General features: G+C 53.3%; 1 protein-coding gene and 1 non-coding gene across 3 annotated transcripts; one reads left to right on the forward strand and one right to left on the reverse strand.

Moving 5' to 3' along the window:
• On the reverse strand, positions 1-23,660 carry RTL1 (retrotransposon Gag like 1). 2 transcript variants are annotated; one of them, XM_070775741.1, is made up of 4 exons: positions 23,414-23,660; positions 23,128-23,206; positions 14,004-14,063; positions 1-5,068 (listed from the first exon to the last, which is right to left on the reverse strand). In XM_070775741.1, exon 4 carries the CDS (start codon positions 4,981-4,983, stop codon positions 988-990), a length of 3,996 nt encoding a protein of 1,331 aa, XP_070631842.1. In that variant the 5' UTR covers positions 4,984-5,068; positions 14,004-14,063; positions 23,128-23,206; positions 23,414-23,660; the 3' UTR covers positions 1-987. The 2 variants fall into 2 exon arrangements, with proteins under 2 accessions (XP_070631842.1, XP_019838842.2); XM_019983283.2 differs by lacking the exons at positions 23,128-23,206; positions 23,414-23,660 and adding an exon at positions 21,652-21,884.
• Positions 17,523-17,599, forward strand: LOC139178494 (small nucleolar RNA SNORD112). Its single transcript, XR_011562883.1, has one exon. It is a non-coding gene; the product is annotated as a small nucleolar RNA SNORD112 (small nucleolar RNA).
• Positions 23,661-24,644: the final 984 nt, after the last annotated feature.

The following is a 24,644-nucleotide window of genomic DNA, read 5'->3' on the forward strand; positions in this document are numbered from 1 at the left end:
TAATCTTTTATTCTGCTTTATTTTGGCGGGTGGGAAGCGGTGAAGGGGCAGGGCTGGGGGCGGGGTCTCCTCCCCGTGGCAGAGAGCGGTGGTCTGGTGGGAGCCCTCTTAGCTACTTGGCACAGTCCGCTGGCTGTCTCAGTCTCTCAGTCTCCCTCGGAGCCCCTCCGCTTGTCGTGGGCCTCCAGGCCCCTGTGCTGTCAGTGTTGGGGGGCGCAGGAGGGAGCCGCACCGGGTGACGTCACACCATCAGTGTCCCAGGAGTCGTGGGGGACTCCTGAGGATGCGAGTCTGGTAAGTACTGGTACATCGGGACCCTCTGTGGAGCAGCACCATCCAGGTGAGAGCCGGAGGTCAGGGTCAGACAGTCAGTGTTGAGGGAGCTGGACCAGACTGGGGGGGCACTGGTGGGCGGGCGCTGCTTTGCAGGGAGGCGGGGGTGGGGGAGGCACCACAGCACACACCACAAGACGTAGGGTGGGGGGGGTTGGGGCCTAGGGTAGCAGGAGCACCGCTGTGGACGTAGAAGAAGCCAGTGGAGCACCCAAGGTCAGTGTCCCATGGTGGCCCAAGGCGGCCATCGCCACTACAGGGGGTGGTGGGTCCCTGGCACTTGCTTGCTTGGCTGCCTCCGCTGTGCTGAGTTTTCACCTGGCCTTGGGTCATGGGGTCATTTCCTGCTCATCACTGCCCTCTTCTCGTTGATCTCACGCCCAGTTGCAGACCTGGCACCTGTTGAATTAAGACGGAATTGTGTAGCCCTGAGCTGGCTCTGGGTCTCTGGTGGTGGAACAGTCCGGTTGTTGGTCTGTTGGTACGGAAACTGTTGCTGGTTGATGAGTTGGTTGCGTGCCCTTCTCAGGTGGTTCCCCTTGCGTCACGAGGGGCAGGAAGTGGGTGCAGGGATCTGAGCGAAGCAGGCTGAGGCACGGGGAGGTGCTGGAGGGAGGTTCTGTAGGGCGGCGGGGTGGCAGGGAGGAGGTGCGCTCAGTCGAGGCCAGCATCCTCGTCGGCGTCGCTGGGCAGTTCCTCCAGCGTGGCTCCTTCTCTGGGTGGGCTTGCCTCGACCAGGGTGGGCAGAGCCTGGGTGTAGACACTTGCCAGGAAGTCGATCAGGTCTCTGGCCGTCAGCTCCCGGTGGATCACGACGGAGCCCCCTTGGGTGCTGCGGATGTAGGTCAGGCGGGCCAGGACCTCGGCCTCAGTGGGCAGGTGCTGGCGGGGCCTGAGGGCCCACACGTCATCCTGCGCGTCCTGCGAGGTGTCTTGCAGGCCGTCATGCAGGCCACACTGACGGAAACGTTGCAGGTCGTCTTGCAGGGCTTCTCGCAAGACGACATATTCATCACCCTCGACGTGCGGTGCCAGGGACTGGTGTGGACTCGGGTGGGTCTGGGTGCCCTCGAGGGCACGCCCCCTGATGCCGAAGAACTGGCACAGCATCTGCCAGAACCTGGGCGTCATCTGCAAGCCCCGCAGGGCGTTGAGCTGCCAGGGCCCGGGGCCCAGGAACAGCTCAGCCAGCTCCTCGGCCGGGAGGGCATTAGTGCCCACGAGAGGTGGCATCTGGGTGAACAGCTGGGTGACAGCGGTGGCGATGCCGCTGCTGGTGAGGAGGGACGCGTCCAGGAAGAGGCGAAGAGAGCGCCGTTGGGGCGGCCGGGCTGGGTCCGCGGCAGGCGCGGGCAGCAGGGCCAGGCGCCTCCTGAACCGCAGCATCACGAGGAGCGCGGCCATGGCCAGGAGGTTCTTCCAGAACAGGAGGCTTCGGTAGAAGTGCAGCAGGACTGCCCTGATCTGGGCCATGCTGAAGTGGGCTAGGAAGCTGTTGAATATCTGGTCCACGGGTATCAGCGCCAGGTACCCCTGCTGGAGGTTCTGCCCGTTGGGCTCGTCTGGGTGAAGGGCACCTTCACTCTCCTCTTCGTCCTCTGATTCTGGGGACTGATCCCCAGTGGGGGCCGGCATGGTGACAAGCATCGTTGGCCTGGTGGTGGTGGCGACACGGCGCTGCTGGGCCCTCTCGCCGAGTCTCTGCCGGCGGGGCAGGGGCTGGTCATTCTCCGAGCTCGGCATCTCCATGACGTCGAAGTTGAAGTGGGTGAAGAAGAAGACCCAGTGGCCGGGGAGAAGTACGGTGAGCCTGTCATTGTTCAGAGAGGCTAGATCCTCCTTGTTGAGAAGGATCATGATGGGCTCCTCGGTGTTCTCCAGGTAGCGGCACCACACCATGAAGGCAGCCCGGATTGGAAGGATCTTCATCTCCGCCGGCGAGGCCTCCACCTCCATCGGGGAGATGTTGCGAGAGTAGAAAGCGCAGCAGACTTTCTTGCCCGTCCGCTTGTCCATTTGGATCAGGCTGGCGTGCAGGGACGTCTTGGTGACGCCCGTCTGCAAGTAGAACTGGTTCTGGGGCTTGGGGTGGTAGAGGAGGGGTGCCTTGCGGAACGCCCGCTTCAGGCCCACGAAGGCCTCCTGCTCCTCGTCCCCCCAGTAGAAAGGCAGGTCGGCCTGGAGCTGCCGCACCAGGGGCTCTGTGATGTCGGCGAACCGCTCCACGAAGTGCCGGTAGGGGAAGGCGAACTCCATGAGGTTTCGCAGGGACTTCCTCGAGCCCGGGGTGGGGTACCCCGTGATCGTGCTGACGATGCTCTTGTTGAGCTTCACCCCCTTGGGGGTCACGACAAAGCCCAGGAACTCGGCAGTGTGCCGGTGGAACTGGCTCCTCTGCAGGGAGCAGTAGACGTAGTGGTAGCGGAAGCGCACGAGGACCTGGCGCACATGGTGGTAGTGCTCCTCCTGGCTCATGGAGTAGACCAGGACGTCCTGCCCGTAGGAGACGACAAAGAGGCCGATCATGTCCTTTAGGATGAAGTGGATCACGCCCTGGGGGATGATCGGGTCTGCACAGATCAGGAAGGGCTGGTAGCTCGCCATGTCTTGGAGCTCCAAACCAAATGCCACTTTCCATACATCTTCTGTCTGGTGTATGCTCATGCTTTCCTCCACGATGGTCCCACGCAGCTCCAGCTTGGTGAACCATGTAGCTCCGTGTAACTGGTCGAACAGTTCTGGAATCATCTGTATGTAGTCATGCCTGCTGGTCAGCATGTCCTTCGGGTCCCAGAATTCCTCCTGCTTGGCTTTTTCTTGCGTCCCGGCACCCACAGGTTCCCACGGCGCGGTGGAGGCGCAGTCGTAAAAGGTCTCCTCGCTTTGATCACTGTCTCCAGCCTGCTGAAGCTCAGAGGGCTCTGATTCAGAAAGATCATCGGATCCGTCTGAGCTTGGCTGGTCGGAAGTCTCCTCATCTGCTTCCTTCGGGTTAAACACGTCGGCCAGGTCGGAGTATTGGTGTGGCAATCCGGGCAGCAGGCTTACGGCATGGTGTTCCAGAGCTATGCATGGTGGGGGCGGGCGGAAGCAGTTCTTCAGGCAGTAGGGAGAGTGGAAGGTGCAGCGGCCTTTGACCCAGTCGATTTCGGGGGCGTGGAGCTGGAGCCACTTGATGCCTAGGACCACGGAGAATTTGGATGAAGCAACGATGTCGAATTCCAGGGACTCCTGGTGGTTCTGGTGCAAACACACCAGGGGTTCGGTGTAGAGCCAGACGGGTTCGTTGCCGACCAGCGAGCCGTCCGCGGTCTGGACCGACTCTGCGTAGGGCTTCTGGTAGAGCTCCACGTAGTGCTCTTGGGCGAACCCCTCATCCATGTAGTTGCTGGTCGCTCCTGAGTCGACCAGGGCCTGGACCGCCACGCTGTGGTAGGGGTTCACCCTCACCAGGAGCAGCAGGAAGAGGTGGTTGCGTTTGATGCCAGGGTGGAACTCGTTGGGCAGCCAGGTGCTCACGGTCCACCTCTCGGGAACAGGTGAGTCGAGCCAGGTCAGGTGCCGTGGGCGGGACTCCGGGAGAAGCCTGAGTATCGCCCTTCTCTCAGCCAGCTTGTCCTCTATCTGCAGGACCAGCGTGATCAGGTTTTCCAGCGAATTCGGCTGTGGGATGCGGAACAGATACTGCCTGATGTCTTCCTTGAGCCCCTGGCACAGGTGGGCCTGGAGGACTTCGTCCGGCCAGCCCAAGGTGGGTACCAGGCTCTGGAACTCGTTGATGTATTCGATGGCGGCGCGGTCCCCCTGCCTGAGGTTGAACATGGCATCTTCTGCTACCCGCAGGGCCTGGCGGTACTCAAACGTGTCGTTCATGGCTTCCAGGAAGGCCGGGAAGTCGTCAATCACGGAGCTTTCTCTCTCCAGCAGGTCACCGGCCCATTCCATAGCCATGCCCGAGAGGTGACTGATGATGTACCCCACTCGCAGGCGGTCATTGCAGAACACTCTTGGGTAGCTCTGTAAGATCAGCTGGCAGAGCACGATGAACTCATGGTATTCTCTGCGATCGCCTGAGAATTGCTTCGGGTTCGGCAGTTGGCCTTTGTTGATCGCGTTCATCAGGATCTCTTCCGCCACTCGCTGCTGCTCTCTGAGGTCTTGCATCCGGAAATACAGAGAGATGATGGACCTCACCATGCCCATGACCTCCACCGTTGAGCTATCTGGCTGTTCGGGACTCTCGTCTTCTTCTGATTCAGCCAGGTCAGTGTAGTAGTCTTGGTCTTCCTGGGACTCCCATGGGTTGTCCTCTTCTTCTTCCATTTCACCAGGTGCCCCACCGAATGGACCCCCCTCTTCCAGATGAGAACCCTCGCATGACTCCTCCAAGTCTTGGAGTAGGTCATTGGGTGGATCCTTTATTTCCCTATGTGGGCCACTGGATGGCTCCTCCATGTCTTGGCGGAGGTCAATGGACTGCTCTCCCATTTCCTGGGCCAGGCCGCTGGCCAGCCCCGCCGCCTCCACTCTGCCGCCTGGTGGTGTCTCCACGGTGGTGTTGGATGAGCCCTCGGAGGACTCCATTTGTTTTGATGATGGATTCTTACGCTCCATCATCGTCTCAAATGAGTCTTCAGAGGGTTCCATCATTTCGTCGGATGGAAAGGAGTGTTCTCTGAAGACTGGTAAGGTCGTGACGCGTCTGGTCAGCGACTGGGACGTCAGAGATCAGAACCTGAAGGGGGAGAGGCGGGAGTTGGGGGAAGAAAGGCAGTGTTTTAGGGTCTCATGGGGTCAGGGTCTCTAGGACAAGTCAGATGCCCACCTAGTCTGAAGCTGGGGGGAACCTCCCTGGGTCTAACTTAGGGCATCCTGTGGAGAGAAAAGATCCTCACCCCCCTGACCTTTGCACCTGATCTCCGAGGTGTATTCTGCCTGTCTGGCCTGCCTGCTTCCCCCACGGCTGTGAGAAATTCACAGTTCATAAATTCTGTGGCGTGCTGTGCCCAGAGCGGCCCTGTGGCAGGCAGGCACCTGGCAGGATGCACTGGATGCTTCATCTCAAGCCTGGCACACAGGCCTGGTCAACTTCCCTGCCCTTCTTTGATCACCAGAAGGTCACAGAGGTCACATCTCAGTGCCATCCAAAGCCACCCCTGGCAGGCTGGGCCCCCTTGGGGCTGAGGTGGGAATCTCCAGGAGAGATGCCTACTGGTTAGCAAGTTCAGGGCACGAGCAGAAAATGGGCACTTGGCTGCAATCCCTTCAGCTGGTCAGCTGCCCCAAATAGCTCTTATTTCTTCTCCTAGATTCAAAGGAGAGACTGGGGACGGGTGGAAGCCATGATCTGGATTCTGGCTTTTCTATTCCCGCCCCACCTCCCCCAGAAACGTTTAGAAAATACCTACTGTCTGCCAGAGACGTGTCATTTGTGACTTAATTCTGACTCGGAATTTTTGCTGATTTTTTTTCTCTTTCACCGACTTCCAGGGCTGAGTTCTTTCCCCAGCTCTGAGTTGTTGGGGGAGACCTACCAATCATGTGCCCACCTCTCCTAAAATCTGCACTCTCCCAAGACTAGCCCTCCTTGTCTGCGGGGGTTCAGGAACTTCAAACATCTGGCCTCAGTTCTACTCGTGCAAAAATCTTTACAGACCCTCCGATCTCTTTGCCCCAATGGACGCACTTCCCTGTCCTGGGCTGGTTCCCCCCCAGCATTGGGGTGTAGTAGAGTTGGGATATTCAGTAAGGCGTGGGGGTGTGGGGAGGGCATGAGATAACCTTGACATCTGAGTGACTGAAGAATTGATTTTGGAAAATCTTTAGTGGGTCAAGGCTGAATTGACAGAGATGTTTTGATTGGGATTGTTAACGTGCTTTTCTGCTGGAGCAGGGCAAATTGAGTTCTGGCTATCCAATTAATTAGCTCTACAGTTATCGTTCTTGAGGCATTTAACACTTTTTGTTGCTTCTCAGTTTTCTTTTTAGCCTCCGGGCCAATCTATTAAAAAAAAAAATGCATTCCCTAGCAAAAAACTCCTCATTGGCTAAAATCCAGCCTTTCCAACATGATGTGCTGCTTCTCAAAATTAAATGCATTCTTGTTAGCATGACGCTTAAATTTGGTTCTGCAGTCCCTCTGATTAAAGCCGTCTCTGTTTATTCGAAGTATACGATATTAAATGCAAACCTGTTAGCATAAAAATTCCTGACACATAAACTCATCAGAATCGTTTTCTGGCTGCAATTTAAGGTCTTAGAATAATAGAAAATGCTGATCATGTTTTCATTCAAAGTAGAGACGACATTTTTTTAGGTAAAATTGTCATCACCATCCTCATATCCATTATAATAAGATTATGTATATAGCATGTCACATAGATTAACTCATTTCCTCTTCATAAAAGTCTTGTAAACTATATATTGTTATTGTAAAACTCCAAGTCTCTAATTAAAATACAAAAGTTGACAAATTAATTCATCTGCCAACTCATGTATTAGAAATAAAAACCTCAGCATGTCTCTTAACAGCTCTTAAAACCTTTTATTGGTTAAAATTTAAAAATTTAAATTGGCTAGAATTTAGACATAAAATCTCATTATGTATCTTACAACCATTAAAATGCTTTATTGTCTAAAATTTAAAAGAAAAAATTTAAATTGCTTAAGATTTGAATTTAAAAATTAAACATTTTAAATTGGTTAAAATTTAAAATAGAAAATCTCAGTATGTCTCTTACAACCCTTGAAACCCTTTATTGGCTAAAATTTAAAAATTTAAATTGGCTAAAATTTACAATATAAGATCTCATTATGTATCTTACAACCCTTGGAATGCTTTATTTGCTAAAATTTAAAATTTAAGAATTTAAATTGGCTAAAATATGAATTTTAAAATTAAAAATTTTGAAGTGGCTAAAATTGAAAATATAAAGTCTCAGTTGTCTCAAGTATTTTATTGGCTAACATTTAATATTAAGAATTCAAACTGGCTAAAATTTGAATTTAAAAATCAAAACATTAAATTGGCTTTATATTTTAAAATTAAAAATGTTAAATTGGCTAAAACTTATAATACAGAATCTCAGTATGTCTCTAAAAACTATTAAAACACTGTACTGGCTAATATTTAAAATTTAAAAATTTAAATGGGCTAAATTAAAAATTTTGAATGTAAAATCCCTAAATGTCAACTACAACCCTTAAAACCATTTATTGGCTAAAATTTTAAATTGATTAAAATTATAATATAAAATCTCAGTATGTCTTTTAAAATCCTTAAGGTGCTTTATTGACTAAAATAAACTGTTTAAATTTGAATTTTAAAATAAAAAAATGTTAAATTGGTTACAATTTAAAATACAGAATCTCAGTGTGTCTCTTAAAACCATTAATTAGCTAAAAACTGAGCATCTTAGCACATGATTTAAAAACTAGATTATCCCCTTCTTAATATAAAGTCTACTCTTAATATATTTATAAATTTGAGGCACCTGATTAAATCCTTTAACTTTCCCAGTTTCAACCTAAAATCTGATATCCTTCGCATGTTGTTAAAACCTGATATTACTATCTTTCAGATATTACCTGATATTACAAATATGCCTTAACATAGAATTTAAACTTTTAGCAAGATGCATAAAAGTTATCCATAACTTCTCTATTTAAAGCTTACAAAAGTTTCTTTTCATTGTCTATAGCATGAAGTTCTAATCACTTAGGATAAAAAATTTTGTTATGAATTTATCTGCAAACTGATGGATATAAAACCCCAAATCTCACTAGGTCACTTCTTAAACTTTGAATTATTGGCTTAATTCCAAACCAGTAATTAGACATGATATTAAAGTCTGACCATTTCATTAAAGGCCACACTTGTAAGAAATATGATTTTGGTTTTGTAACTTCTGTTTAAAGTCTTATAATATCTCTAGTTACTAAAGTCCTTAGCATATAGGACCTAAACCCCTTAGCATAAAAGACATATTTTACTGTACAATTTCTATGCAGCCTTTGTTTATGAAACAGAGACGTTTTGCCATATCACTCTCTGAGAATCTCTTAATGGCCAACATCCACATGCCTTAGCCCGACACAAAAAACTGATCCTGTTCCTCAGAATAGAGTCCAAACTTCTTAGCATGCTATGTAAATTCAATCCTACAGCCTCTGTATCTCCTGCCCCGCCTCTATATTACTTGCCATAAGTGCTCAGTTCGCCTGCATAAAGCATAGACTGGGTGCACTTTTGCCAAGGGGTGCCGCCCCTGAACCATCGATGCGCCCTCATTATCTGCTTCATCAAATCCAGACACCTTAGCCTAAAATATGTTTTACCAGCTAATTCCCCTGGAGACTAAACTCTAGTCAGTCACTCTTTAAAATCCTTTATTGGCTAAAATCCAGACGCCTCTACACGAGGTTCAAAAATGAGATCATATCCCTCTTTCGAATGAGATACTTCAATGCCTTCAATTCATTCAATTCACACATAAAATCACATCTACTTGGCATGTTATAAAAATCTGAACATATTATCTTTGTCATAAAAATCTGCTCTTGTAGCTCTCCTGAAATGTGTACATTTGATCATGTAACTCTCCAATTTTAAACTCTTCAAGGTTTTTTCATAGCCTGTAACATAAAATCCCAACTACTCATAAAATGCAGCATTTTACCATATAATTTATCATTGGATCGGTCTATTAGAAAACCCCACACATCTTACCCTGTCACTCCTTGAAATCCTTTATTGGCATAAATCCATGCTTATTAGCATGATATAAAAATTCGATCTTGTCATTCCTTAAAATAAAATTCACACTTTGCAGCACAGTCAGTAAACTTTGATCTTGTCACCTCACCTTAAGAATCTTACAGTGTCTCTTGATTGTGGGATTAGGGAATAAAAATTCAAAATCTTAGCATAAAATGTGAATTTTATTTGGTAATTTCACTGCAAACTCTTTATCAGATACAACGAAACTCGGCACATCCCTCTTAGAACTTTTTATTGGCTGAAATAAAATTCCTAGGCACTTGCAAAAATCTCATTGTGTCAGAGCCTCAAAGTAAATTCCACATTTCTTTGCGTATTCCCAGTGTTGGTCATGGAACTACTCTGATCAGAGTCTTTCAACTTTGCTGGCAACATCAATCCAATTTCCTTGGTATGCTCTGAAAGTCAGACTTTAGCACCCCCTCAACTAATAAAGGATGTTTCGGCGTGATCCTTAAATGTGTGGCTTTTACTTTTCTGTCAACAACTTCCCAATGTTTCATCATCGTCCATTTATGAAATCCAAAGCCTTAAAATATATGTTTTTCTCTGTACTTACCTCCCACAAGCAAAAAATTTCCCCATTGTATTTCTTCACCCTTGGGCAAGAATCCAAACTCCTTAGTGTAATTATAAAAGTTTGATTGTGTCACTTCTCAGTACTAAAGTCCAGATTACTTCCCTCCAAACTCCGTATCTATTCATGAAACCGACCCCAGCCCCCGCTTAAAATCTTTTTAACCATCACTAACAAAATGTCTCTGCATCTTAGCGTGGCACCTCCATTTAATCATGATATCCTCAGTTTAAAATCCTTAACATTTCATGTCCATAACATAAAATCCAATTGCCTGAGCATGGAATGAAAATTGGATCAGTGTTTGTTATGTTGAAAAATCTTTACATGGCTCTTTATTACTTAGAGTAGAAAGCCTAAATTTGCATGAAATCAAAATTTTTTATTGTCTAGCTTCAGTTCCGTATGCCTTTCACACTTCCCTCCTGAAAGACTGGGGTTTGTTACTTCTTGTCCCCCCAAATGCACCTTGATTTTATTGTCACAGATTCCTTTTTTTTTTTGAACTTGTCTCCATACCTATGATTCATTAATTCATATAGAATGTCCTGACTCTTTCTTTTGGGCCAGGCATTATGCTAGACCCCGACTCTAGCATGAAGAAATGGAGGCAGCCTTGCCTTGCAGAACATCACCAATAAAAGAAGAGGACCATGCACCCTCGTGTTCAGTGCTGTGCCGGAGGTGAGCCTGGGATCTCGGGGCAGGGCCAGGGGTCTCCCTGAATCCCCGGGGAGAGCTCTCCTGAGGCTCCACTGGGCTCAGCTGTCTGTCCCTCTGCCAGGACTTTGGGCATCGTCGGGGCCCGGGTCCTGCCGCGTACTGCTTTAGAAACCAGTGCGGGCTTCCTTCTGACCCCTGTCCTCCATGGGCCTGCCTGCCACAGCTCCACACAGCCCAAGAGGCTGCCCCTGCCTCTGCTCTGGGCTCTAAAGAAGTATTATTCCCAGTCCTATAAACGCAGCTAGGATCATGTTGAAGTCTCAAGGCTCACAAAAATTTCTTTGAGCAATATCTACTGACTTGGAAATTCTTAACCTTACCCAAAAAAAAAAAAAAAAAATACCCTCCAAAATCCAGGATGTGCAGCTGGTTTAGTGCAGCTGGTTTGGGGTCTTCGCGTTGGATTCTCTTTCCCCTCCCGACACTCATAGACAGACAGTCCAGCCTCACCACCTTCGGCGCCCGGAGCCTTCTCGGTCAGGTCAGCTCCTTGCTCGCTTCTGAGCAAGTGGCCCTTTGGGTCAGGGCTGCCAACGTGTGTCTATGAAGGGTTGGGTGTGGAGGAGGGGCGGGGGGCCAATCCCTCAGCGAATACCTTCCCCACCCCCCGCTCACTGTCAGCTCACTTGTGCAGTAAAGGAAATCTGATTTTAAAAATAGAGCTTGGAAGAGAGGAGAGGATGTTTAGGGGCAGGGTTTGAGCCTGGGGCAGGGGGCGGGCGTGGAGGAATCAGGGACGAGGTGAGGGCACCTTGCCAGCCTCCCAGGTGCTGGCAGCCACACCTAGAGCTCCCCTGGCTCTCAGGGCACCTGCCATCAGGCGAAGACCCCGCCCTGTGTGGCCTCCAAGGGGTGCTCAGAGCCACGTGGACTCGACCATGATGGATACAACCGCGAGTCTTGGGGCCTCGGTGGTCTTAGTGTCTTCACATGCCCCTTCTGCTGCCCCGGTCCTGCTGGTGGCATGGACGGAGGGGAGCATCCAGATGTGGGTGGGCACACAGGGGTGCTGGGAGGGCCACAGGCTGTTGTTTGTTATTCTGTTAGATTAATGCCAAGGTCAGGGTGTGCAGACTGAGGCTGGGGGGCCTTCTTGGTTCCTCTGATATGGACCAGTGGCATGCTCCCTCTCCGAATTCAGCTGGCTGGTCAGGAACAGAGGAGGAGGAGGAAGGTGCTGGGAGTTCTGAGGGGCATTCCCGGAGGGTCCCATGAAGAGCTGGGCTGGGGCCCTGGGGCTCTGGGACTTTCAGGGACTGCTGGCCGAGCAGAGTTCAAGTCAGGGGTCCCCCCTTCCTGAGCACTCAACCCCCTGATGTGTGTCCAAGACCCCCTTGGTCCTTCCAGATGGGAGACCCCTCTCACTGACCCTGAACAGCGAGTCTCCATCCTCCTTTTCCCTCCCCTGGGGCCTGGACAAAGGGGCCAGGCTGTCAGGCCCCACTGGGCCTTGGACATCTCTGGGGACACTAGTGTCTAGAAAGGGGACATGTGACTCAAGACAGCGAGTACTGTCCCCCGGGCTCCTCCTTCACCTCCAGCCCGGGCGGGGCAGGGGTCCTCCTGGAGAGGGTCTGCACAGCCCCTCGCTTCCCCCCACAGCCATCCAGGGGATGGGCAGTGCCCCTGACCCAGCCGTGTTCCCTCCGCTGAGTGCCTGCCTGCCCTCCACTTAACAGGCGGCTGCAGGGGGCAGCTGGCTCACTCTGCCCAGAATAACCAGGGGTTGGGGAGAGTGCCGCCTGCGGGCGGGGCTGGGAGAGGGGTCAGGCGGCCAGTGGCCTCCTTCTTTGGGCTGCCCTGATCGGCAGGGCCAACCAGCTGCTCCCCGGGACTGCTCTTGCCTTTCAAGGAAAGCGGGCATGGGAGGACGCCCGAACCAGCTGCCACCCCCGGGCCCTCGTTGACTTTCAGCGTGCTCTTCTCCTGACCCTCAGTTTCCCCAGAGCTGCAGGGAGGGGTCTTCTCACATGGCTCCTATAGTTAAGGGGTCCTGAGAGGGGTCTGAGGGATGACCCTGGGGAGCAGGGGTGCAGGGAGCGGTTGTCTGGGTATGTGTGTGTGTGCTGAGTCGCTTCAGTCATATACAGCTCTTTGTGACCCTATGGACCGTAGCCCACCAGGCTCCTCTGTCCATGGGGATTCTCTAGGCAAGAATACTGGAGTGGGTTGCCATGCCCTCCTCCAGAGGATCCTCCCAACCCAGGGATCGAACCCATATCTCTCATGTATCCTGCATCGGCAGGCAGGTTCTTTACCACTAGCGCCGCCTGGGAAGCCCCTTGTCAGGGTAGGTGGAGCTCAGTTCCACCAATTGCTTTTAGAAATTGGGTGTTCTTGGGAACACAGGCTGGGGGGCTTCTTCTAGTGCTGGTCCAGGTTTGAGAGTAGGGGCTGAGAGGGGCTTCAGTGGGCTTTTTTGAGTCTCTGGTGGGTTCCCTCTGTTCCTGGGGTGCTGTGGCTGCAGGCTCAGGAGCATGGGGGTTCTTGGAGCAGGAGGATGGGGCCTTGGTGCCGGGCAACTCGGCCCAGACTGGCCTCAGTCTCTCCATTTACTTAATGGAGGGAGCCCCGCATTCCCAGGGGAGTGGGGTGCAGCAAGCCCTTCGTGTACTGTGAAATGCTCCAAACAAGTCTGGGCTTGTTATTATCATTAGGACTCATGATTATCACTTTTATCACACCCACTATAATTGTAATGGTCAGATGGATTCAGGCAGCGTTTTCACGCATGGCATCAACTTTAATTTTCCCATTAACCCCACGAGATGACGACGCCCTGCCTTGTAAGTGAAGGAGCCAGAGTCCAGAGGGTCACGCGCCCTACCCGGGAGCCGTAATTAGCGGTGGCGAGAACCCCTGGGATCAGGACCATTGAACAGCCCCAGCGCTGAGCAGGTCGTGTCTGGAGCTAGTGAGGGATGGGGTGTCTAGATGCGGAAGGTATGTAGACCAGGGTAATTAGCATTCATTTATTAAAATGGATGTTTCAGGCCCGACCCTGGGCACTAGGCCCCTAACACTGACTTTGTTCCTTACGGGTTGGGGCGTGTTCCCTGCTTCATGGCTTTAACTGGGGTTCAGAGAGCCTGGTTTAGGAAGGAAGAGGCAGAGGCAGTGATCGAAACCAGGCTTAGGCTTTCTTCCCTGCACTGGTGGACGGTGGCAGGGGGAGCATGAGCTGACTCCCCAGGGGCAGTGGGCAGTGGCCATTCAGAGCCCCTGAGGACCAGAGGAGCCACTTTCATTTCATGGCTCGATGGGAGGCAAGACTGAAGGAATGAGGACCTCAGGGTCTGCCCTCGGGTCCCGGAAGACATCCCGTGGTCATTTCCAATCAATTTGGCTACTTTGGATGTGGGCAGAGGGACAGGACAGCTGGCCCAGGGCCTGCTAATTATAGCCACTCGAGTGTTTGTACAGAGCCATTGAGTCCTCCACGTCATGGCTTTTTTCTTGCAGACAAACGAATCCTTTAACCTTTGTTTCTGAGCGCTGGCCCAGCCCCCCCGCCCCCTCCGCCCCGACCCACCAGCACCACCCGCTTGGGGGCGGGAGGTCAGCATGGGACCCCCTCACCCTGAGCCTTACCTTTGACACAGGCGATCAGTGGCTCTGCTTCTGTCCCGTCAGCTGGAGCTCCGCTTCTTTCTAGAAGGTTATTGGATAAACAGGTTTCTTAAGTACTAGGCCAGGTTGGGGTGGTGCATGCACTTTGCACAGTAGCAACTTCCGTCCACTCAGGGCTGTGTCCTGCCTTTCTTAGGGGCCCACGTCACGTCACATGATACAGTCCCCCCAGTGCTGCGTCTGGCTCCCTCCATCATTTGAGTCCTTCCTATGTGCTAGGCCCTGTTTTCATTCTCTTAATCCTCGTAACACCCTTTGAAGGTGTGACTTTTTTCTTATCCCCATTTTTCAGAAGAGGAACCTGAGGCCCAGGACAACCTCAGACCTCATGGGCTGTCCTCCCTTCTCTCTCTGTGCGTCCCGTCGGCCTTGCCCAACTGTCAGGCCGGTTGAGGTCCACACCGGAGACCCCGCGGCCCCGCCCTTGTTCTGTGACTCCCAAGCTCTGAAGCCCCTCGAGCAAGCCCATCGACTGCACTGTTTTGTCCTGTCCCTGAAAGTAGTCTGCACTAGCTACTCTTTCTGCCCTCCCTCCCCCTAGGCACACAGTAGGGCAGTCAGCATTAGGGGGGAGGCCTGGGGGTGGGGAATCTGAGAGGTGGGCTGCCCCTCACCCTGGGAACCTGGGTATTTTCTCTTCTCCCTTCCCAGGAGGCTGGCAGGTGGGATGGCGGCTTTCTCCAGGAAGGGAGTAGATGCCTGGCCCAGGATCGAATCAAAAGGTCTGAAAAATGATTGCTTTTTATCCCAATTGGTACATGTGAGCAATATGTAAACATGTAGTGTCCTCAGGATGGATCTAACCTGAGCTCTTTGTCCCGCAGCCGTGGCTCACTGCCCGCCGGCGGGCAGTGAGTCAGTGGGTTCCCAAGGCCAAGGAGAGGCCCAGCCCTGGCCCCCCAGGATGGCAGCCCCACCCAGGGGAGTGTGAGGCCCTTCTAGGCTGACCTCAAAGACACCGCTCTCCCCAGGTACGTATGCCCTGCTCTGCCATACAGACAGCCTCTTTGGAGGGGTGAGGCCCTCAAAGGCTGGGGGTGGCAGTTGGGGTTACACAACCTTAAGATGGGAGTCTAATTTAAAAATCCCAAACAATGCTGTTCCTCTTGACTGTCCCTTACATTACCCGCCCCCAGGGTGGTGGTAAAATCTTTCACTATGATTACGAGGAGGGGTGAGGGGGCATGTTTGATGGGGTCTGCTCTGGGGGCAGAGGAGGTAGGCTACCCTGGGTGGAGGCTGGTGGCCTTGGTCAAGGGATTATAATTCCCTTCGCTGGCTCCGGTAGGATGGGGACAGCCATCTTCAAGTATCACCCTGATGCTTTTAATGGAGGAAGCTAGAGAGTGCCTGGTGCACAGTAGGTGATCAGCCGGTGTAAAAATGGTTGTCATCTCAGTGGATCTGTCCCCTAACTGTCCCTTTCAAAGCCCTTCTCATTTTTGTAGAATCCAGAGGGACACCTGGAGGGATAAACAGGTCAGCCTTGGGTCCAGAGGCCCTTTCCTTGTGTCAACCCTGTAACTTTTACTGGCCCAGTGGGACTTAACGTAGCCTTCTGGAGGAAAGAGCATCTTCACGTGGATTTACCCTGGCCCGGAGGCAGATGCAGGTAACCTGGGAGCTGTATTTTACTTTTATTTATCATAAGCATCTTTTGTATCTGCAAAAACTATGACAGACATCTCAAAGTATTCGCCAGGATCAAACCCCATGCAAAATAAAGTGCCATGGAATAAATAGCAGGGGCTTGTGTGCGGAAAAGGTGATTAAGAGCTGGTCGTGTTGGTGGAGGGTTGGCTCACCTGGGCTCACATTTCTTTTGTGCAGAGTCATGGTTGAAAATAAGTGTCTGCCGGGCAGAGGGGCAAGAATTCTAGAAGGTCCTGCCTGTGTCAGCTTGGAGAAGGGAAGACCTTAAGCAGCTAACTGATCAGCTCATCTGTGTGGATGGAGGCCAAGACAAACCCTAACTTTAGATTGATTTGGGTTTCAGGTTGGCCTGGTTTTGTGTTCTTGGGATCTCTGAGCCTTGATGTCTTTATCTGCATAAAGATAAAGGGTCTTCTTAGCTGCGCAGCTAGCCCCATGCCTGCGACAGCTGGAGGGGACCTGGGGGGCAGGCAGAGGTTGGAGTGTCTGGGGGAGGGAAGGGGTTCTGATGAGAAGTCAGGGTGTGGCATGCCACCCTGGACTCGCGGGGAGCGGCAGGCAAGGACCTGCACCCCATTTTCAGGGAGCGTGTCAGCCACACGCCCTGTAGGTTAGAACTGGGGAGGGGCAACGTAACAGCTGTGGGTTCTGCCTGGGAATCAGCGGCAGAGGACACTGAGCCCCCGGGTCTCCGCCAGCAAGCCGCAGGGCTGCTGGAGCATGTGGGCTACTCCCTCGGGGCTCCCATGTCCCCTTCGCCCGGGACTGCCTCGTCTCACATTCTCTTGAGTCCTCATTTCCACTTTGCTAAGCTTAGAAAACACGGGCCAGGGCATTAGCTCTCGGGCCTGTTAAAGCTCTTGGGGAGAAAAGGGACTTCTCCCCAGTAGGTGCCTTGCAGACAGACACACGCCCTGTGGGTCTAAAGCGATTTGGGGCCCATGGCGGGTGCAGTTCCAGCTGATGGGCACGCACCTGCTGGCCTCATATCACCTGCTCACCACTCAGAGACCTGGGGCACTCCTGCTTTAGCACATAGAAAATTTCAAAAAAGAGTGATCTGGGGGGCAGGATAAATCCTTCGTGTCTGCAGAACTGATGTGTGTGGAGGGGAATCGACCCACTCCCCATCCATCAGCCAAAATGTGCTTCCTTTCGTATTTGTAAAAAAAAAACGAAGCTAAAAGCTAACAAAACCCCCACAAACAAGTCAAAACAAAAAAACCCACACACAAAATGTTTATTTTAATTATGCAAGAGATGCACTGATAATTAATATACCTATTACTGAAAATCAAACACTGTGGATAAAAGCTAAAACCATCATCAACTCCTCTCTCCTCCCCAACTTCCCACCTCCCCACCAACCACCACCATTTTAAGTGCTGTTATCTGAGTCACGTGTCTGGTTCCAGATATTTTTTTTCTGTGCATTTGCATATATATCTAAATAGACCCCCTCCAATATATGATTCTGTTTGTTTTCTATGTAAGCTATCTCACAATGTACATTTCTTTTTGCACAGCTTGTTTCTCTTCACTCAAGATCCTGCTTGGAGATCATAAAAAAACACCATTCCTTATTACAACACCTTAATAGCCTGTACTCTGTACACGTACTGGAGTTGGGTTAACCATCTCGTTGCTGTCACGAAAGCCCCGCGGTTCTTAGCCCATGGTGGGGGGTGTAGTGCTGCTGGCTTATGGAAGCAGGTGTTAAGTAATTGCTAAGGTCTGAGTTTGAGGAGTGGGCTCACGAGTGTTTATGTCATTATTACAAATGAATATATGAATGCATATGGTAGAAAAAGAAAAGCAAGACATGCCGGGATCTATGATGAAAAAGTGTTTATGAACAAAGGGTCGTGATTAATCCAGTTCTGCACAAAGTACTAAGGTCCATTAAAGACAATAGGTCTCGGCTGTTTCATTCCTTTTAAGAGCTGTTTAATATTCCGGGGTGTGTTTGCATCATTGTTTGTTAGAGCCTCCTCTATTGTTGAAAGCCCCAGCTGTAAGTCTGCTGGGGTAGGCGAGCGTGTGCATATAGACGCTTTGGTCAAAGTCCTGGTCGTCGGGCGGTCCCTGGTTCACATTGTGCTCGTTACATTATTTAAAAAAATAAATAAGAAAGACAGATAAAATAGAAGTGGTCCTGGCACAGATAAATGAGGAGAGCGTGTCATGAACCGAGGTTTTAATTAATAGGATTCTGCTGAACTGATGCCAGCTAAAAAAGATCTAAGCTGTCCCGTTTTTGTTTTTTAGTGTGTGTTATTGCTAACGACCCTGCAATGAGCATTCTTGTAGCTGAATATGTAAACACATCCCCAACTGTGCTTTTACCCCGGCTTCTTAGAGGTGGGATAGCTAGATTAAATGGTTTGCAGCGAAGTTTATTTTCACTGAGTGATCTTTCTAAAATGCCATTTTGACCTTGTCACTGTCTTGCTTTAAATCCTCCATCTGACTTCCCGGAGCTTCTGGGATGTGGTCCAAGAACCTTAGCCTGGCACGTTAAGACCCTTCAGGGTCTGGCTGGAGGCTCCCCAGCCCTGTGCCCCCTCCCCATGTGTGCATGTGAATACACACACACACACACACACACGTATGCATGCACATACGTGTGCTAAGCGCACTATAGCCCCCACCAGCTGCCTTGTTCTCTCTGTGTGTGCCCTGCCTTTTACCCTTTGGGGCTCCAGCCAGCTTCGCCTTGGCCCTTAAGACCAGGCTTGAAATATTTCCTGGGTGAACCCAAATTTAGAGGCACGTCTTCCCCCCCACCCCAACACCTCATTTAAAATTTCAGTAAAGTGTAGTCTGTGGAATTCTGACACGTCTTTGACTTGTTTGCTTCATCCAGAAGAACAGTTTGCATTTTTCTAGAATTTGTGAAACTGGCCACACGTTAATTACCCTTTTTTCCTTGTCCCTTTTCAGTGACCTCGGCTCCCGTGTTGCCAGGATCCGACCTCTCCTAGTTGAAAACAGCCTCGTGTTCCCCTGGGCCGAGGGGCAGCTCCAGAGGACTGGCTGAGTGCTCCGCGGCACTGGGTGAGTCCTCAGAATGCCGTCTTACTGCAGACACACACCCGGGGGGCGGGCTGGCATCCCCCAAACTGCTTCGTCCTGAGTGCACATGCCAGGCTCCCTGAGGCCCTTGGAACCCTGAGTCTTGGGGTGCAGGGGTCGGGTGCTTTACATCTGAGGGTTGGAGTGGCAGTGATGTGATTTGGGGGCATAATTATACCCTGGAAACGGTTCCTTGTGCCTTTTGTGACCCGCTCCTTGCCAGAGAGAAACAGGGGCTGTGGAACATGAGACGGAGGAATGACAGCTGGGGTGAGGGTGACAGCTGGGGTGGTGGAGACGTGCTGGGGAGAGGACTGGCTAAGAGTGGCGCTTGGGATACGTCATGTTCTAGAAAGAGTACCAGCTTCCAGGTGTAGAGGGGCCGTGATGCCATGCCTCCTTCGCCCTGGGGTGGGGCAGAGGCCTTCACCTGCCTGTCAGGAGGAGAAGCACCAGGGTGTTCCGGGGCTTTGGTCCCCTCTTTTACCCTGGGGTGGGGGTGGGAGGGAGCCCCCCATCAGGGCAGCCATCTTGAGCACACACACTTGGCTCCGGGGCCACACACAGAGCTGTGTGTCTTTGGCAAATCCCCAAGGATTTTTGGGCCTCAGTTTCCTGATGTCGCAGGAGGAATGCTAATCCACCCCCGGAGTGCCGTGGGGTCGAGTGGGACAGTCACACAACTAAATCACCCTCTGCAGCAGTCGCCACGCTGTTTGCAGCAGAAACCAGCAGCCTTTCCAGCTCATCCTGTCCCAAGTGCTTAACCTCCCTCCAGAGGCACAGGCGGCTCCTTTGCAGGGCAGGGAGACCCACAGGGGCCAACGGAGCCGAGAGGGCAAGTGCCGGGTGGGGAGCAGCCCCGGTCCCCTCACCCCAGCGTGGACACCCCCAAGGGAGATTCGGGGCCTTTCCTCAAACCCTGCGGGGGGTGGAAAGGGGCTGCCCCCACTGGTCTTAATTGGGTTCTCCTAAAAAGTTTGGCCACTATTGATTCTTTTTTTTATAACTACATATAAAACGTCGGACTGCTCTTCAGGCAGATTTTTTAGACTTGTATTTTATAGAGTTTGGCAAGAGCGGTTCACAAGGAGCAGTGGTTACAGTCTCCAGAGGTTAATAATTCCTGGAAAAACTTCTGGCTAAACCGGACTTCTCCTAAATTTCACAAGAACGGCTCCCTGGGCTGGGCCCAGCCTAAATGAGGTTTCTGTGCATCAGTGCAGCCTCACCTAGTTGGAAGCATGGCTGGCCTTTGACACAAAAGTGAACTTCCTCGGCCACTGAGCACAAAGACCCCTCTCTCCTAAATTTTTGGTGTATTCACCCCAGAGCCTGGGCTTGGGCTGACCCACGTCTTGTGCTGTTTCTCTGCGCTGTTAGGGGAGCCGTCTGTGCCTCTAGCGTGCAGCCCCTTGCATCCCTAACACCCTTGTGTCCGGGCGAGGGTGCCGGGCTGTGTCTATGTGTGGGGCAAGACGAACTGTTAATGGGAGGCCCCCTCCCCTCTGCAGTCAAGCTGACCCGCTGGGGCCCAGAGGTGGGCTGCCCCGGGGCCTCTGCCCTATTAGAGATTTGGGGAGGTGACTTTTCGCATCCATACTAAAGCTATTCAAAGAATTCTTTGGGGGCTCTCCCCGATCAGAAGCCTTTCTTTTTCTAAGTGCGTGATTTCTTCTGCCGCACCCCGCTTCCCCCCGCCCCCCCCCCCCCGCACCTCCATGCGATGCCGCAGAGGTGGTGACGCACTTGTAAATACTTAACCAAACATTTTCGCAGCGATAGTTTCAGAGCCATCTTTTAACTGATTAAAACAACAGCAACGACAGAAAACAACCACAAAGCGCCTTCCCCCCCACAACCTTTCCCCTGAGGCTCTGAGAAAGCAAACAGTTCCTCCCAGGGCTGCTCCCAGCGCCTAAGCAGTGTGGTGGGGCAGTCTGTCTGTCTGTCTGCGGAGCCAGCCCGCACTCCACCTGCAACACGCTGCTGCCCCCCCACGGCGGGTCCGAGCAGCTGTCGGGACCCCGCGGCCGACAGATAGAGCCTGCCCGGCAGATTGGGCTGTCGGGAGGGGGACAATGAGGCAGTAGTGAGAAAGGGCTCGTCCTGGGGTCGCTGGGTGCCTTGGCCCTCCCTGAGTCTTTCCTGCCTGCCCATGAGAGGTGCGTCCCTACCCGCAAGACAGACCGACAGCAGCCTGGTCATTTCAGACAAGGACCCCAGGCTGGACCCTCAGCCGGCCTGACACAGACACAGACACAGACACACACACACACACACACACACACACACACACACACTCACACATACTCAGTGCACTGGGAACAAAGACAAGAAAACTCCTTTAGAAACTGCAGAACAGAGCCTCGTCTAGCGGGGTCCCCTGATAAAGGCCCCGTCCACCCAGAGTTCCTGGGAACCGAGCCCCCATGAATGGGCCTAAAGGGCCAGCGCCTAACACACAGCCCAGACCGCACTCATCAACATGCAGGCCCCTCGCCCCCACCACCAGGCGAGGGGGCTTTCACGGGTCCTCAGCGCATCCAAGTCACGGTCCAGCAGCCGGCCGAATCCGGGGCTGCGGCCCAGTCTCCAGAAAAGGGTTCTGTTTTTCCCATGACCGGGCCAGACCCTCAACTCAGCAGACAACACCACCACCCCCTCTTCCCACACCACCTCTGTCCCCCCAACCACAGAAAGGCTCCCCCCACCCTCTGCTCCAGCCTGTTGCCCCAGAGAGGACCCAGGCCAGCATCTCTGGGCCTGGGAGCCGGGGCGAGACCTTGACCACTCCAGGTGGCCCGGCCCATGAGATGGGGGTTTGGCTGCAGGACAGCCCCCCACCCTCCCCCCTTCCCCGCGCCGGCCCAGCACTCACCCCCATTCTCCGCTCCTCTCCCTCACTGCCTCACCGAGACAGAAGCGCTCCACCGGCCATCTCGGTGCCTGTGCCATTGAGCTCAGGGCTAGGGACCTGGGAACGCGTCAGCATCCTTGCTGTGACCCCAGCCCGCCTCCGCCGCGGCCAGCCCCGCTCGGGACTTAGCGCTGCAGGAGCTTCTCGAAGGCCTAGACGTGCGCGGGCTGCCAGCCTGGGCAGGGAGCCGTGCGGCAGCCTCCCGGCCAAGTACCGGCCTGCCTCTCTCTGCTCGGATGCCTCCCGTAACAGGGAGCTCCCTCTCTCCCTGAGCAGCCAGCTCGGGGCTCGCACACCGAGCTGCTTCGCCGAGCCCTCCCCGCTTTCTGCATCTGCCTCCGCGGCTCCGACGCAGCCCCCTCGCCCCCTCTGCCCTTGGCTCTTTGCGGGCGGCACGCTCCTTCCCGGGGCTCTCCAGAGCGAGCCCCCCGTCCACGGTGGGATCAGGTTAGGGGTTCCCCAGCCCCGTCCGATCTCGGCCGTCGACACCTGTCCCGGGGCGCGTCTGCCCCGGCCCGCCCGCATCCGGGACGGAGCCCTTTGCCCTGCTGTTCTGCAGAGAGCCCAGGGGAGGGCGCGGGTCTCCCCTCCCGGGTCCAGCTGCTCAGGAGCTATCTGTTAAGCGGCTTCCGAGCCCTCTCGGTTTTTTATGGCCCCTCTGCTAGTTGCTAGGGAGAACGCTCTCTATGCAACCCCCCTGCCTTTTCCGCAGGAGCCGCCGGCAGCCGGGCCGGCCCTGGTCAGCCCACAGCGGCGGCGACAGCCGCGGCAGGCGCCCGCGGCGGGGCTGGGGGCTCCCTGGCTGCGCTTCCCGGCTCTCTAACTGGGAGACCACGCGATTCCTCTTACTTTTCAGAGCCTCGGGTTTTCCTCTGTGAAACGGAGATGAGAGGGGGCTTCCGCACCGGCTCAGAGGGAGGCTAAATGAGATAAGTGCAGCTCAGCACTCACTAGACAGCTCATCAGGGCTGGTAGGGTAGACCATGGGACTCAGGGAGCGACGCACGCACGCATGTAACAAGTGTCGCAGCAAAGAATACCGCCTGGTTTTCGGAGGCCCTGCTCCGAATACAGACAGGGACTTCACGGGGCAGAGACCCCTCTGTGGGCTCCACCAGCACAAATTAACTCAGCCAGAGGAGGCCTGTGGGCCTGTGAGCTCACAGTAGATGCTTAGAGTAGGCCACAAAAAAGATGGGCAAGCCCACATCTGCCTTTAATATGGCAAGCATTGGCACTGTTTACAAACAGCACGAGAGGACCCCCGGGGTAAGGCAAAGGAACATTTTTCTTGGCTGCTCCCTAGAAGGACTATCTGAGACAAAGGGCAGAGGTGTCTGGGAAGAGAAGCCCAGTGGAGTCCAAGCACCCCACAAAGTGTGGGGTGGAGCCATCCTTCCGGGCACTCAATTCTCCAAACCACTGCAGGGCACCTACCTTCACGGGCCCAGATTTGGCTGGAAGGCTGGACACAGAGCAGTGCCAATCGGCTGGCTTCTTGTCCTCCAAGCTCAGTCTGGTGGGGGAAAGAGAAGGGAGTCAGTCACTGTAAATCAAGTGATGCTACTGACATCATGGTGCCCTGTCTTCTAGGAGACAAGCCCCGAGCCAGGCTGTCTGCCTAGAACTCAGCCCCAGCAGGAACTCTTGAGCACCAACCTCAAAAATCCCCATTAGCGTGATGGAGAAACTGAGGCAGGAAAAGATGAAGTCCCATACTCACCGACTCTCAAGCTGGTGTGAGGGCCAGCTAGGCTGGAACCCCAGTCTGTCCGAGACTCCCCACCACACCCTGCTGCTGCAGAGAGCTCAGCGAGGCTCTGCTGAGTGCTGGGGGGTGTGGGTGGGCAAGGGACGGAGTGAATAGTTATAAGCACCTCCCAGCAGTGGGTGCTTGAGATCCCAGCTCCTCTGTGGCTCAATCTGTTTGAAGGGCAGATTCCAAATTAGGTGGTAGCACCTATTGGCAGAGGCTTATAAAAGTGGCATTATTAACCTGACGTAGAGGGGGCCCTGCCCACGTCCAGGCAGATTGCAGATCAAGGGGGCTGGATCTTGTTTGCGTGGACAGGGAGTTAGAGGGAGGGGCGGGAGAGCACCCGGGGGGCCCCACTAGGGGCAGCTTCCTGGGCAGGACTAGCTGTGGCCGTGGATGAGGGCTTGCTGGCTGAGGGCCGAGGGAGGGAGTCCCCTCCCCCAGGCAAATACCCAGCCTAGAGCCCACTCTCAAGGGCAGGGACCCCAGCCCCTTTCCCTGACACAGACCAGGTCGGGGGGGGGCCCCCCCTGCCCTTCAGTTTCCCCATCATCTCTGTCGGAGAGCCCCTGTTCCCGTGCCGTCCCTCCAGCCCCCACCCCGGCCACAGTGCACATCCCCGGACACCTGTCTGCTCCTTTGAGCAGTATTCAAAACAGAAGACTTCCACGTCCGGGAGGGAGGGAGCCACGGGGAGCGCTGTGGACGGGAGGAAGGAGAGGGGAACTGCGCCCCCCACTCAAAGAGGAGGCTCTGCAGCTGGGCAGGAGTTGGGTCACTTGAGATTTGTGCCAACTCACGGTGCAGTGGAATCAAGACAGTCTGAGTTCTTCAGACACCAGCTGAGCGTCTGTGGCGCCCCCAAGTGCCACAAGGGGGCTGCCTGGGCCACATTTTTGAGCCCGGAAAGTGAGGAGGGGGAGGTAGACCCATGGGGACCGGGGCCCTGTTTGATTTTTTTTTGTTTGGCTTCTGCGGAGGCAGCGATTTTGATTTTCCTTGCCAGCCCCGGATACCTGTGTGCGCCATGCGCGCCAGGGGGCTGGGGGCAGCCAGGGAGGGGCGGCTCACCCTACCTTGGGGGTGACTGCAGGCTGCGCCCCGCCCTCACTGAGAGAGGACCCAGCTGCAAAGCAGCAAGCTGTGGGGAGGGTCCCGGGAGCTGGTCCGATGGCCGGCTTTCCAAAGTGGGGAAGGC

The sequence above is a fragment of the Bos indicus genome, chromosome 21 (assembly GCF_029378745.1).
Source record: "Bos indicus isolate NIAB-ARS_2022 breed Sahiwal x Tharparkar chromosome 21, NIAB-ARS_B.indTharparkar_mat_pri_1.0, whole genome shotgun sequence".
NCBI classification, from domain to species: domain Eukaryota; kingdom Metazoa; phylum Chordata; class Mammalia; order Artiodactyla; family Bovidae; genus Bos; species Bos indicus.

Bases quoted from the DNA above. Each gene is read 5' to 3' on its own strand.
- RTL1 (XM_070775741.1), bottom strand. From the start codon at position 4,983: ATGATGGAACCCTCTGAAGACTCATTTGAGACGATGATGGAGCGTAAG.